Raw genomic sequence first — 15,919 nt, forward strand, 5'->3', positions numbered from 1 at the left:
TACATCTTATTTAATTTCCAAGTTATGGCTGATCCAAACCTTCTGAAGTAAAATACAAGTATCTCATAATGACATGAGTAAATTTGTTTTTTTTTTGTTTTTTTTCACGCTGTGTCGGGCGTGGCCTCCAGCGTGTGACGTATGTTCCCCTCCCAGTGATTGGCTGGAAGTGACGTGCAGATTTGGCGCCACATTTCCAACAAGGAACAGAGAACTGCTGGGGGAACCAAAATAACCTGCTGTTCATGCCACTTTAGCGTCATTTTATCATTTGTGTATCATTTCAAACGTTTTTAATATCGATATTTATTTTGAAAATGTTTATCACGGACATACGGAAGGAGTTTTACGAAGTTGTTGCCAACCAGGTGGGTTGTTTTTGCGCTAACTTGAAGCTGTCGTTAGCGTCAGTTATCATGCTGAGACGCAACGTATAGATTATTTAAAGGCAACTGTTGATAGCTAAAACCTTCCTATGCTTTCAGAGAGTTGCACTCCTGGTGGCATCGGACATCGACGCTCTCTGCGCCTGTAAGATACTACAGGTAAGAATCTTCGATAGTCAGCAAACAACATCTCCTATAAGTTAACTGATTCAAAAGGCTGAAGATCGTGAATATACTCCTATGATAATATGTATCCTTATCCATTATTGACCACCAGATAGGACTTCAATATGTAGCACTCTTTTCCTCTTCTGTGGTCCGTCTGTGACCCTAATTGGAAGCAATACTTTAACAGCTGTTCCTTTTTATTGTAGCCTATTATATATTATGATATATCAACTAACCTCCGAGCTTTTGAATGTAGTTCAGTATTAGAGGATATATTGAAACTTGTTTACATGAGAGCAAAGTTATTGAATATTTCCAGTTGTATCTTTTACACTTATGATCAGGAAACTATTACTGGTGTTGATACCAGGTTTCCTGCAGCAGATTTTGAAATCTTAAGTCTTGAAAGGTATTGAATTCAATACATTTTCATGTAAAAATAAGGCCTCAATTGGTTAAGAAAATGCTAAAACATGGAGAGTGGCATTTTATTTAAAAAAAAATGCATTATAGAAACTCTAAATATTTGGTAGCATATATGTATAATTTATATTTGCCTTTCACATTAACATCACACAGATCAGAATGGCATCTGATATGGTCATGTTGAGACATCTTAGTGATATATTTTTATAATCATTAGCTTTTAAGTTGTGTATTTTGTATGACCTGAAATACAATAATGAAACAAAAAATATATTGGAAGAAAAGAGTCTTAAATCTTACTTGCCTCAAGCTCTAGGAACCCTGGATACAACGCTGCCAAAGTTCTATCGTGTGACACAGATTAAGTGTTCGTCTGTCCTTATTTGTCAATGAGCATCCAACGATAGATCATTAAATTAAACTGAATCTCTTTTTTTGTCGCTGTACCAGGCGCTGTTCCACTGTGACCAGGTCCAATACACACTTGTGCCAGTGACAGGCTGGCAGGACCTTGGCACTGCCTTCCTTGAACACAAAGAGCAGGTACGAACAAATCAGCCTCGAGCTTACATTGTGAACAAATAACAGAGGAAGTTAAACAATGCGGAACGGTGGAGTTTTACTACATATTCACTCTAAAACAAAAAGCATTATTTTGGTTTGTTGTAGTTCCGATACTTTGTTCTCATCAACTGTGGGGCGAATGTCGACCTTCTTGAGATGCTGCAGCCGGATGACGACTCCGTGTTCTTCATCTGTGACACTCACCGGCCTGTAGACGTGGTCAATGTTTACAACGACACCCAGGTGATGCATTATGATCAGTTCAGATTGTAACTTTTATTTTGAACAGGCTGCATCCATTTCTGTTTGAGTTTGCGCCACCCAAATAATACATCTTATCCCAGTTTAAACTGTGGTGCCATTCTTACTCTTCTGGAATATAACCTTGTGTGACTTCCTGTTGTCTACTTCACAGATAAAGCTACTAATCAAACAGGACGATGACCTCGGTGTTCCCTCATATGATGAAATCTTTCGAGATGAAGACGAAGAAGAAGGCGACTCTGGAAACGAGAGCGAAGATGGCTCGGAGCCGTCTGGGAAACGGAGGAGATTTGACGAAGTACGTGTTGAACAGAATGAGAAGACAAGACTGAAATGAATCTTAGCAGGCGGATGATCATGTGACTGTTTGTGATTGTGTTGTTGCAGGGGGCAGTGGAGAGGAGAATCGAAAGACAGCGAGCGAAGAGGGAGTGGGAGGGACGAAGGTGAAGTGTTTTTAAGGAGGGATGGGAGATTGTCTTTATTGAGATAATTATTTCTAAATTCAATTGACACTAATGTTTCACTCATTTCTCAGGAGGGAAATCTTGTTTGACTACGAGCAGTATGAATATCACGGGACTTCTGTGAGTTTACAGTTTTATTTTGTTCTGGATACACAAGATGAGCACGGCAGATGTGTTTTATTGATTTATTTTATTGTTTTAATGAGATGCGTTTTATTGTCTTAAACTTTGTCACACACACATTTCAATTGTAAGAGCTTTTTATAATGTGCATACACATTTTATAGTTCTCTGTGCATAGATGAATGTCGAATTTCTTTTCACACATTTGTCTGTTATTTTTCCTGACTGACACATATTCTCTTTTGACAGGCTTCTATGATGTTGTTTGAGCTTGCGTGGGTGCTGACTAAAGACACCAAGGACATGCTCTGGTAAGCTATAATAAAGCTCAAAAGTTCTTGTTTGCTATGGAAATGTACATTCTTCTGAAGACTGTTGATGGATTAATTTATTAATTTTGTATTATTATTTTTGCAGGTGGGCCGTCATTGGGCTGACAGACCAGTGGGTCCATGATAAAATCACACAGTAAGAAAGTCTTTTGATATTTCAAAACGTGAATGTATTCCCATATAAGTTAGCAGGTGGACATCCATTTAATTCATAAGTTTGATTATTGGTTACAAGATGTATCTGCTCTGTGTTTGCATCAAGGTAATAAGCCCTAATTGTTCTTGTTCCTTTTTAGTATGAAGTATGTAACAGACATCGCCACAATGCAACGACACGTTTCCCGACATAACCACCGAAACGAAGACGAGGAAAACTCTCTCTCCATCGATTGCATGAGGATCTCCTTCGAATACGAGTATCCTTAAATCATCAAGATCCCAGCCCTCCCCCAAACTCTGTTGTCTCTGTAGTCTGTTTGTTTTTTCTTTTGAATTTTCCTCAACTCTCTGTGCTTCAGCCTCCGTCTGACCCTCTACCAGCACTGGTCCCTGTATGAGAGCATCTGTAATTCCACTTACACCTCGTGCCACTTCAAGCTTTGGACGTTAAATGGCCAAAAGAAACTCCAGGAGTTCCTTGCTGACATGGGGTAAAATGCCTGAAAAAGCAATGCTTTGCATTTTAACAGCTATCAAAAGAATAGCACCATTTCATTAAATAGGATTCTATGTGAGCCTGTAATGTGAAATAGCGCTGTGTTGCTTGTTTTAATGCCTGATCATTCATCAACAGGCTGCCTCTGAAGCAAGTCAGGCAGAAATTCCACTCCATGGACATGTCCATCAAAGAGAATCTGAGGGAAGTCATCGAGGAGTCTTCCAATAAATATGGGTATGAACATAGAAATGACCTGAAGAAGTAAAAGGCTTCTCTTGCTTTATGATTTAACTTTTTTTCCCTCCCTCTCCGTCAGTTTGAAGGACATCCGCATCCAGACGTTTGGCGTTCACTTTGGCTTTAAGAATCGCTTCCTGGCCAGTGACATGGTGCACGCTACGGCCGCCTTGCTGGAGAGCACAGAGAAAGACGACAGCGATGGTGACAACTTCATAAAGGCTTTGGACTCTCTTTCCAGGTCTGTAGCAGAAACCTGATTTAAATAATCCAGACGAGGACTATCTTTTTGAGGCTCTAACTTGTCTGTTTTTGATCACATAACAAAAACACCTTTCAAATATGCTTTCTGTGCAGGAGTAACCTGGATCGTCTGCATTCGGGCATTGAACTGGCCAAGAAAAAGCTGATGGCCGTGCAGCAGACTGTAGCCAGCTGCATCTGTACCAACCTCATCCTGTCACAGGGACCCTTCCTCTACTGCTACCTCATGGAGGTGTGTGTGTGTGTGTGTGTGTGTGTGTGTGTGTGTGTGTGTGTGTGTGTGTGTGTGTGTGTGTGTGTGTGTGTGTGTGTGTGTGTGTGTGTGTGTGTGTGTGTGTGTGTGTGTGTGTGTGTGTGTGTGTGTGTGTGTGTAGCTGCTTGTTGAGAGTATAACATGCTATGCTCTCTCATGTGCAGGGAACGCCCGATGTGAAGCTCTTTTCTAAACCCATGGCCTTGACTCTTCTTTGCAAGTACCTCCTGATGGCTTTTGTCAGTTCTGTAAGTATCTTATTTTCAAAAAACTGGATATTTCAGACTGTGAAAGAAGTTTTTTTTTTACTCACACTGAAAACAGCAATTGTTGGTGTCACTCTTTCACACCATTTGTTTTTATTTTTTGTTTTTATCTTCTCTCGGTTAGACGAGAAACAAGCGCTGCAAACTGCTTCCCCTCATCATGGCCGCTCCCAAAGACGTAGAGAAAGGAACCGCCATTGTTGTGGGGATCCCACCTGAGTCTGAAACTTCAGACAAGAAGAAGTAAGAACTAACTTTTTTTCAGATGTGTAGAATGTTGGGCTGAAGCTAAGAATATACCACGAGAATACGTATTTTCTGTAAATTATAACCTAAAAATTGTTGTTATATTTATTTAAAAAATTACAAATTATCCTTATCCTTTTTATGTGTACTCTTTAAGTTTCTTTGGTCGAGCCTTTGAGAAAGCTGCAGAGAGCACCAGCTCCAGGACTCTCCATGACAACTTCAACACTTCAAGTAAGTAATTTTTATATATATATATATATATTTTATTAGGGAGTAAGAATAGAATGTCTGGAGCACAATTATCCCCTTAAATTTAATTTAATCACTTTGTCAAATATATGACACTTGTTATCTTCTCACAACGTCCAAAACAGTGTGTCCACAGAGAGGGTTTCAATCTTTCATATGCAATAAAAATGTACTTTAATAATTAAAAAGTGCTTTTTTCATCAAAAGCAACACTAAATAATCTCTCATATCAATAAACTGTTTTTCTTCAACACATTCATGTTTTATATGGTTTCAAAGTGGTGACACTTTGTCACCACCGTCAGACAATCCATTAAAATGTAATAAAATCAGCCAAAATAAGGGGCAGCTGTCACTTTGAAGGACCTCTTGTCAAATTCTACCTCTGCAGAGTACATTAGAGTCAGACAGGCTCTGATTAGTGTTGTAGTTTTAGAATCTTTTACATTACAAATCTTGAAAGTCCTGCATCACAACCATGATACGTCAACACCGACTAACAATTTCTGAATAAGTTATTTGAAACTTTTTGATCATTTTATTTTCCTGAAGTAGTTCATACTAGCACCTATCAACAGAAAAACCAAACTGCTACTACACTGTGTGCAAAAATGTTAGGCAAGTTGTATTTTTGAGGATTATTTTTATTATTGAACAACTACAGTGCTCTCGGTCAATCCAAAATGTTAAAGAACCTAAACCTGAATGTTTACGAAAGTAAAAATGAGGTTTTGTCTTTCTTACGAGAATATATACAGTTGTGCTCATAAGTTTACATACCCTGGGAGAATTTATGATTTCTTGGCCATTCTTCAGAGAATATGAATGATAACACAAAAACCTTTCTGCCACTCATGGTTAATGGTTGGGTGAAGCTATTTATTGGCAAACAACTGTGTTTACTCTTTTTAAATCAAAATTACAAAAGAAATGACCCAAATGACCCTGATCAAAAGTTTACATACCCCAGTTGTTAATACCGTGTATTGCCCCCTTTAACATCAATGACAGCTTGAAGTCTTTTGTGGTAGTTGTGGATGAGGTTCTTTATTTTCTCAGATGGCAAAGCTGCCAATTCTTCTTGGCAAAAAGCCTCCAGTTCCTGTAAGTTCTTGGACTGTCTTGCATGAACTGCACGTTTGAGATCTCCCCAGAGTGGCTCAATGATATTGAGGTCAGGACATTGAGATGGCCACTCCAGAACCTTCACTTTGTTCTGCTGTAGCCAATGACAGGTCGTCTTGGCCTTGTGTTTTGGGTCATTGTCATGTTGGAATGTCCAAAAACGTCCCATAAGCAGCTTCCGGGCTGATGAGTGCAAATTTTCCTCCAGTATTTTCTGATAACATGCTGCATTCATCTTGCCATCAATTTTGGCCAAGTTTCCTGTGCCTTTGTAGCTCATACATCCCCAAAACATCAGTGACCCACCTCCGTGTTTCACAGTAGGGGCCCGTGTCCACCTAACTCCTTTTTCCAGCGTTAAACGCTGGCTGTGCGCTCGGGAGTGTGTCTACTGAGCGTTTTTTTCGACCGCTTTTTTCAAGCGTTTTTTATGAGCTGGGAGAGAGAGTGCTGTGATCGGGGAAGAGAAAATGCTGATCGTCACCTGTCAGTCAGACCTATGATCAACACTGGTTTAACTGTTTAGGCTTGCTGTTTTCTATTTAAATCGTTACATTTTAATACGAGTAGTCTTATGAAACGGAGAATACTTTCCACCATCCTCTGTTTGGATGAGGAGTGATCGCAGCTCCTGCAAACACACACGGAGCAAGTAGTAGGCTGACGTGTGCGCATGAAACGATCCGTAGGAGATAAAAAAATACAGCAAATCAAGTGTTCGCCTAATCTGCTCCCACAAACGGGCTCTCCTCCCTCTGTTCTGGTCATTTTAAGTCACTATTTTCGTACAGTTTCGGCTAAACAGAGACGGAAATAGCAGTTTCTCTTCCGTCTTCCTTGTTGCCAAGGCGACGAGTCCCGACGATCTACTATCTGATTGGACCTTTGAAAAAAGCGGCGGTGACGTCCCCGCCGCCTTTCTGAAAAGTTAAACTTTTTTCAACTTGCAAATCTCGAAGCGGCCGCACAAAAAGACAAAAAACGCTCGAAAAAAACCGCTGGGTGCTGCGCCTTTTCTCAGAGCGGCCGCCTTTTCCCGAGGCGGCCGCTTCTCATTGGGAATCAATTGAAAAAAGGCGCTTGCGGTGGGAAAAAGGCGGTAGGTGGACACGGGCCCTAGGAATGGTGTTCCTTTCATCATAGGCCTTGTTGACTCCTCTCCAAACGTAACGTTTATGGTTGTGGCCAAACAGTTCAATTTGTCTCATCACTCCATATTACTTTGTTCCAGAAGTTTTGAGGCTTGTCTCTGTGCTGTTTGCCGTAATGTAAGCGAGATACTTTGTGACATTTGCGCAGAAATGGCTTTCTTCTGGCGACTCGACCATGCAGACCATTTTTCTTCAAGTGCCTCCTTATTGTGCATCTTGAAACAGCCACACCACAATTTTCAGAGAGTCCTGTATTTCAGCTGAAGTTATTTGTGGATTTTTCTTTGCATCTCGAACAATTTTCCTGGCAGATGTGGCTGAAATCTTTGCTGGTCTTCCTGACCATGGTTTGGTTTCAACAGAATCTCTCATTTTCCACTTCTTAATCAGCGTTTGAACACTGCTGATAGGCATTCTCAATTCCTTGGATATCTTTTTATACCCCTTTCCTGTTTTATGCAGTTCAATTACCTTTTCTCGCAGATCTTTTGACAATTATTTTGCTTTCCCCATGACTCAGAATCCAGAAACGTCTGTGCAACACTGGATGAAAGATACAATGGTCTGTCAGAAGCCCAGAAACTCACTGACCTTTTATACACGCACTAATTACAGACAAACAGGTCACAGGTGATGATGAGAACCTTGAGTAGCCAATCAAACCTGTGTGTGTCAACTTTTGTGCATGTTATCAGGTCAAAGTCACTGGGGTATGTAAACTTTTGATCAGGGTCATTTGGGTACTTTTCTAGTCATTTTGATTTAAAAAAGAGTAAACACAATTGTTTGCCAATACATAGCTTCACCCAACCATTAACCATGAGTGGCAGAAAGGCTTTTGTGTTATCATTCATATTCTCTGAAGAATGGCCAAGAAATCTTAAATTCTCCCAGGGTATGTAAACTTATGAGCACAACTGTATATATATATATATATATATATGTATATCTTTTGCTATTATTAGGCAACTATTAGTATGCAGAATTATTCTGCAACTAAATAAAAAAACGAAAATTTTCCCATCTCTTATTTTCATTTGTTTAAGAATAAAAAATTTCCGACATGTCAAAAAAAAAAATCGGTGACCAATATAGCCACCCTTCTTTTCAATAACTGTCACAAGCCTTCCATTCATGGAGTCTGTCAGTGTCTTGATCTGTTGACGATCAACTTTTTGTGCTGCAGCAACCACAGCCTCCCAGACACTGTTCCAAGAGGTGTACTGATTTCCTTCACTGTAAATATCCCATTTAAGCAGGGCCCACAGGTTCTCAATAGGGTTTAAGTCAGGTGAGAAAGGGGGTCATGTCATTATTTTTTCATCCTTAAGGCCTTTACTGGAAAGCCATGCAATTGAGTACTTCGATGCATGTGATGGAGCATTGTCCTGCATAAAAATCATGGTCTTCTTGAAAGTTGCAGACTTTTTCCTGTACCACTGCTTGAAGAAAGTATCTTCTAGAAACTGGCAGTAGGTTTGGGAGTTGATTTTGAGGCCATCTTCAACCCGAAAAGGTCCAACTAGCTCATCTTTAAAGGCATCTATTAGTATCTTTAAAGATGAGCTAGTAAAACTCTATTTGTTCTGTTTAAGAAACGTTAAATATGTCAACACTGTCAGATATCAAAAACATGTATATTCATATACATTTTGAAAATATGTTGTGGCCTCTGTCAGTTTTGGTGAATATTTGTGATCATTATACATCTCATGGGTCTAGCATAAAATGAGGGAACATTTATTTGTGTTTTTTGGTGTCTGATGGTGTTGACACAAAATAAGGAATGACCAACTAAAAAGCCCATTTTGATAAAAAGGACAAGCTGGGAGGTTGTGTAAAACCTTAGCTCAGTAGCTTAGTATACAGGTCCTTCTCATATAATTAGCATATTGTGATAAAGTTGATTATTTTCCATAATGTAATGATAATAATTGAACTTTCATATATTTTAGATTCATTGCACACCAACTGAAATATTTCAGGTCTTTTGTTGTTTTAATACTGATGATTTTGGCATACAGCTCATGAAAACCCCAAATTCCTATCTCAAAAAATTTGCATATCATGAAAAGGTACTCTAAACGAGCTCTTAACCTAATCATCTGAATCAACTAATTAACTCTAAACACCTGCAAAAGATTCCTGAGGCTTTTAAAAACTCCCAGTCTGGTTCATTACTCAAAACCGCAATCGTGGGTAAGACTGCCGACCTGACTGCTGTCCAGAAGGCCATCATTAACACCCTCAAGCAAGAGGGTAAGACACAGAAAGAAATTTCTGAGCGAATAGGCTGTTCCCAGAGTGCTGTATCAAGGCACCTCAGTGGGAAGTCTGTGGGAAGGAAAAAGTGTGGCAGAAAACGCTGCACAACCAGAAGAGGTGACCGGACCCTGAGGAGGATTGTGGAGAAGGGCCGATTCCAGACCTTGGGGGACCTGCGGAAGCAGTGGACTGAGTCTGGAGTAGAAACATCCAGAGCCACCGTGCACAGGCGTGTGCAGGAAATGGGCTACAGGTGCCGCATTCCCCAGGTCAAGCCACTTTTGAACCAGAAACAGCGGCAGAAGCGCCTGACCTGGGCTACAGAGAAGCAGCACTGGACTGTTGCTCAGTGGTCCAAAGTACTTTTTTCGGATGAAAGCAAATTTTGCATGTCATTCGGAAATCAAGGTGCCAGAGTCTGGAGGAAGACTGGGGAGAAGGAAATGCCAAAATGCCTGAAGTCCAGTGTCAAGTACCCACAGTCAGTGATGGTCTGGGGTGCCATGTCAGCTGCTGGTGTTGGTCCACTGTGTTTTATCAAAGGCAGGGTCAATGCAGCTAGCTATCAGGAGATTTTGGAGCACTTCATGCTTCCATCTGCTGAAAAGCTTTATGGAGATGAAGATTTCATTTTTCAACAAGACCTGGCACCTGCTCACAGTGCCAAAACCACTGGTAAATGGTTTACTGACCATGGTATTACTGTGCTCAATTGGCCTGCCAACTCTCCTGACCTGAACCCCATAGAGAATCTGTGGGATATTGTGAAGAGGAAGTTGAGAGACACCAGACCCAACACTGTGGATGAGCTTAAGGCCGCTATCGAAGCATCCTGGGCCTCCATAACACCTCAGCAGTGCCACAGGCTGATTGCCTCCATGCTACGCCGCATTGAAGCAGTCATTTCTGCGAAAGGATTCCCGACCAAGTATTGAGTGCATAACTGAACATAATTATTTGAAGGTTGACTTTTTTGTATTAAAAACACTTTTCTTTTATTGGTCGGATGAAATATGCAAATTTTTTGAGATAGGGATTTTTGGTTTTTCTTTACTTTTTTGCCAAAATCATCAATATTAAAACAATAAAAGGCTTGAACTACTTCAGTTGTGTGTAAGGAATCTAAAATATATGAAAGTCTAATGTTTATCAGTACATTACAGAAAATATTGAACTTTATCACAATATGCTAATTATATGAGAAGGACCTGTATGTTGGATATACACATGTCATTTAATTTGCCTAAACATAGGGTTTGTATTTTTTCAACATTTCACCCTGTTTTGTCCCACTTCTCAAAAATCACTGATATATATATATATATATATGTATATGTATATATATATGTATATATATATGTATATATATATATATATATATGTATGTATGTATGTATGTATGTATGTATGTATGTATGTATGTATGTATGTATGTATGTATGTATGTATGTATGTATGTATGTATATATATGTGTGTATATATATATATATATATATATATAAAAAAATATATATATATATATTAAAACAAATATATATATATATATATATATATATAAATAAATTAGTTGATGTCAACAGACACCAGGTGGCAGCCTCGTCTTCATTACTAGTACATCTTGAGTCATCAAAATTCCTGAATAAGACAGTCAAGAAAACTAAGCATCCATCAGTCATGTTTCATATACAGAATATTTGAGAATTTTTAAAGCTTCAAGTCCAAAACATAAATCCACCGTTTTTCAGTTACACAATATTTGTTTCTGTTCTTAAAGTACGAACAGAAAACGTACATATGTGTTCACATCTATTTGTGACATATGTTGATTTCTATGTGTGTTTTTTTTCCCTCTGCAGTAATTGAACTAAAGACGGAGGACAGGAGCAAGTTTCTGGATGCACTTGTCACACTCTTGTCATGAGAGTGAACGTGAGCATTGAGTTAAGAGAGGGAGTTCTTGGTTTTAGTCTTGAAAAGCATATTCACATCTTTATGTTAGAGGTGACTGAAATGCACAGTGCCACCAGTGAAAGAACTTTACCCATGATTTAAATGTTGTGTGTATATTGTACAGTCTTTTTGTAAATGTGTGATGGTCCTATTGTGGCTTTTAAATTCTTGTAACCTTTGTCTTTTTATTCTTTTCTTTCTATGTAAGTGTTTCATTAAACTTTAAAATTTTAAATGATTAATAAATCAGAGTAAGTTACTTTAATGTTTTGTTCGTCTGAACAGTATCCATTACACTTATTGTTTCTTTGGCTTTTTTAGACAAGCAAAATGTATTTAACTACACCTTTACTGTTAAACAAATAAGACATCTTCACTTCACACAAGTTCTCTTATCTTATACAGTATGTGCAGCAAAGTCTTCAAATTAGAAATCCTATGTTCCACAGGGATTATCTGTTTACGTTTGGCTGGATGAATTTTAGTTGTCAGAGATTTCAGACAGGATATGTATATCGCAGGCTAATTTAAAATACTCCCAAGGCTTCGATTTAACATTTCTTTTTGGCTTAAAAACAACTCAAAGAGACCACAAATGCTCAGACAAATAAAAAAAAACACAGGTTGATGTATTCTTAAATATTGCTGTAACAAGAAAATGTGAGTTGATTTTACCTCCCATACTTCAGTAAAAGATTGACTGTAAAACAGACTAACTGTAAAAAGAAGCACTGAAGCTTATTTCCACAGTATTAAGAGAGGTTTTCCAGTTTTTCATTTCCAGTAAGAACGTTATTCATCCAGAGGATAATTGTTTTGCTGAGTTAAAAGTGAGGAAATAATGCAAATATAGGGAATAATAATATTCATTTTAATGACCTCGACCAACTGTTGCTGATATTGATTTACTCAATAAGGTCTGTATTGGTGTCCCTTACTAATCCACGGTGTCGGATCAGTGCATCACACTCTTATCAGAGCTGACACTTTTAGACACAATTAATTGTTCACTTAAAAAAGAACATGTCAGATCTGAGCATGGAAACACAAAATTAAATCTGAATTTACTATTGGATATTTAATGGTCCCAGTGTTGTAGTACTTGAGACCTGTCTTGGTCTTGAGACTCTTTTTGAAAGTCTCTTCTCAAAATCGGTGGTATTTTTACTCGGCCTTATCTCAGTCAAAGAAGACTTGGGTTTTATTTCAAGGCTACAACTGCAGGGATATCACTTAAAACATACACACATTTATACAGGCAATAAAAGAGGTGAATGAAGGACTCGTTACTTGTGGGTTTTTTATGGAAATGTGGATCCATTTATCTATGGTTTTGCACGTTACATTTAGTTAAAAGTGTATCATGCAGACAGTGTAGGAGTCACACTGGTCTTGTCCTGATGTTCTTGACTCTAAACCTCAAAGTTGTGGTCTCAGTTTCGATACACTCTGGTCTTGGTCATGTCTTGGTCTTGACTACTACACTGCAGCGACCCATGATAAAAAAAAAATTGTTGGATGTGGACAAAGAGAGCTTCATGGCTTAAATTATTTTTTTTTTTCAAAAGGAAGTTGAACTTTCTCCTCTAAAACAGAGATCTGACAGAACATCAGCGGCTGGTTTGATCCAAACTGATTAGTCGTTTCAACTTGATCAAATCCTTTGTTTTCACAACTCGTGGTTCCACACAAAGTCAAACCGCTCCGACTGTATTTGTGAAAGTTCTCGTAAAAAGCACAGAGCTTTAATGAACTTAACATCAGCCCGTTCATGTGGGGTGAGAGCACAGCACAGCACAACGTGACCTTGGACCTACATTGGAGGGAATGTAGGCCAGGCGTCCTGGTGGTGATTTGCTGCTGGGACACAGAGGGAATGGAAATGTGGGGCCCGAGCTGGTCTCTGCGGTGTGATTAAGATCCTTATCGCTCCTGGATCAGGATGGGATTGTGACCCTCAGAAGGAAGGGTGTTTGGTCACTTTGTACAGGAAAGTCTGGACTGACTATGAGCAGTGGGAGTGAAACGTGCCTATAAGGTGCATGGCGCTGCGGGGGACGTGAAGGGACCTTCATGTATATGATCCTATTGGAGGTTGTGAGCATCATCTTCACTAAACTGAGTGGGTGTGTGTGTGTGTCACACCGTTTCCAGTTTACATCCGTAATGATGTTTACAGTGGCAGCAGAGTGATGTTATCCAGGGTAAATGATGATGCCCTCCAAGGAAGCAGTTAGCAGAAATAGAGAGAGCGTTGGAGGGCACGTTTATATCATTAAAAGGGGCGGACAGTGTTTATTTTTAGAGACGTAATTGTCATGGAACGCTGATATATTTTTCTTCAACGGCGTCTTCTGTTTTCTGTTTTTTTATTGTGTTATTGTTGAGTTTCGGAACGGGTTTTAGTTCCACTAGGTCCATTTTATTAGCTGTTCTGGAGCTTTTAATTATATAACATGATCTTCGTCAGCAGAAGGAGATGCCCAGTTGTCATGGAATTTTAGTTCAAATTCGTAGTTAATCCGAGTACTCTCAAGGCCTTCCTGTTGGCTAATAATTCAGAGGTCAAAGTTCTTGACCTTGAAAAACAGCAATTGAGGAACCAATTTCACCGTAAGATCCTAGGTATGCTAGATGATTTGGAGCGTTTCTTAGTTTTTAAACCAATATGGAAAGGAAGGGGTAATGTGTCTATGATAATTTTTGGAATATAGCATTTACATGGAACATGAGAAACTTGGTTATTCACATCCTGTTAACATGATGTCTGCCTACAGGTGTGACTTGATGTCCCTCTGCTATGTTCTGTAGCAAAACAGACTGTTTGGAAACCAAGATAAGCTGTTTACATGCACAAAACATAATGGTGATACTCCAAATACATGGATACAAGGCATGCCATGCACATGTTAAAACACTTTAAAGTTTCCTATCAGTAACCATCATAAGCTAGACCAGACAAATTAAGGCTGTATTGGGTAAGGATGTGTTTCATTGCTTTTGAATTCAACTTTTCATTTGTAAGTGCTGTCAGTCTTCTTTAAAAAATCACCCTGTCTTACTTTAAATTGCTCAGAAGATCTAAGTCCTTGAGAGTTGATGATGTTGATTAAGATCTTATTATATGGTCAGAAGCTTGCAACAGGTGGAGCTTGTGGTGTTATTGTTTATTCAGCTTTGTGAACCTTGTGTTTCAAATGAATTGTCTCCGTGTTGAGCTATGTTTGTTTAGAAAAGTACCTGCTCAGTGAGTAGAGACAGTGGCAGATCCACCTGCTCTGTCCACCGTTTGGCCTTCTCCCATCAGCCATCAATCACTTTGCTATCCATCCCCCCTTTTGCACCTCTGGTGAAGTGGGGCCACTGCCCTTTCCGCCGCTCTGCATCTGAGGAATGTGGCATCCAACAGACCCAACACACACACACACACACACACACACACACACTGAGGGAAACATACCCCCCAAAGGCAGCGTGGTCCAGCCGATGTGTAGATGTGCACAACAGCGTTTTTGAAGGCCTCACTGAAAACAGTTGCGTTGCCTTTTACTCCTCAAGGGTTAGCAGCCGAGGGGAGATGTAGGAGATATGTGCAGAAGTAATAATGTACTGATGGCGGACAGATATAGTATATTGTGGCTTATATGATGCAGAATTTTAGGGACTAAATGATAAAAAATAATTCTTGTCTTTTCAAATTTTACGTTGACTTACCTTTCACAATTAGTTTTGTTGTGAACCTTCGTAAATTCTTAAATCTCTTACCCAATATCATTTATAGTGGATATTGGACAGCTGATACAATAAGTTACAGAGTGTAGCGTGACTGAGCCTGGATTTTTTATACAGATGCTCATATTGATGTTTTAAATTAAAACACGTTTCATTATTATTTACATAAATCTTACCAGCTTCTATTTATTTTTGATGAGGATCCCTCAAGGATCCCCAAAGATGTTTTGGGAAACTTGAAATAATAATATGTGTCCTCTTTGTTTTTTTCTGGTTAGAAATCATATGTACCAAGTGTGACATTTTCAGTTTTCTCTGTGGACAACCAAGTAATGACAACATAGTTTTTGCATCAAACATATCAGCTAAAAACATATCCAGCATAAATATAATATATGTTTATCGGCCCGGTGCATCTCAGATTCCTGATGGGATTATATTTACTGGACAGCCAGAGACAAAGACCCACAGCTGACTGCTTCAGACCGTCTCCATCATGCTGTGAGAGGATGCTCTCTCTCACTCACACACACACACAAGCACACTCAGCACATGTGAAACCACATAAACCATCAAAAACAATACAAACATCTTCACTTCAAACCTGTATTTTCTTCCCTGCTGTGACCGGCAGCTTCGTGTCAGCGTGTCAGCCCACAGATGCCCTTAATGATCCCAAACCCCTGTGACCTTTGACCCCTTTAGCCCTCTCACAGTCGGGGTGTTATTCCCTGAATCGGTCTCCTCTCTTCCATTGTTTTAACATACTTTCGGGCAAAAGAGATTAGT

General features: G+C 39.2%; 1 protein-coding gene across 1 annotated transcript; it reads left to right on the top strand.

Moving 5' to 3' along the window:
- Positions 1-214: 214 nt before the first annotated feature.
- Positions 215-11,591, top strand: cdc45 (CDC45 cell division cycle 45 homolog). Its single transcript, XM_080049084.1, has 18 exons — positions 215-368; positions 486-545; positions 1,431-1,523; positions 1,650-1,787; positions 1,960-2,106; positions 2,196-2,254; positions 2,347-2,395; positions 2,648-2,709; positions 2,816-2,866; positions 3,027-3,146; positions 3,249-3,380; positions 3,524-3,622; positions 3,705-3,866; positions 3,983-4,121; positions 4,307-4,390; positions 4,533-4,651; positions 4,812-4,888; positions 11,305-11,591. The coding sequence occupies exons 1-18, from the start codon at positions 318-320 to the stop codon at positions 11,367-11,369; spliced, it is 1,707 nt and encodes a 568-aa protein (XP_079905210.1). The 5' UTR covers positions 215-317; the 3' UTR covers positions 11,370-11,591.
- Positions 11,592-15,919: the final 4,328 nt, after the last annotated feature.

This window comes from Ammodytes marinus, assembly GCF_949987685.1.
Source record: "Ammodytes marinus genome assembly, chromosome: 2".
Classification (NCBI taxonomy): domain Eukaryota; kingdom Metazoa; phylum Chordata; class Actinopteri; order Uranoscopiformes; family Ammodytidae; genus Ammodytes; species Ammodytes marinus.

Coding starts and splice junctions, on each gene's coding strand:
- cdc45 (XM_080049084.1), top strand. CDS start 318: ATGTTTATCACGGACATACGGAAGGAGTTTTACGAAGTTGTTGCCAAC. Junction 2,255..2,346: donor AGGGAGTGGGAGGGACGAAG/GTGAAGTGTTTT, acceptor CTCATTTCTCAG/GAGGGAAATCTTGTTTGACT. Junction 2,710..2,815: donor GACACCAAGGACATGCTCTG/GTAAGCTATAAT, acceptor TTATTTTTGCAG/GTGGGCCGTCATTGGGCTGA.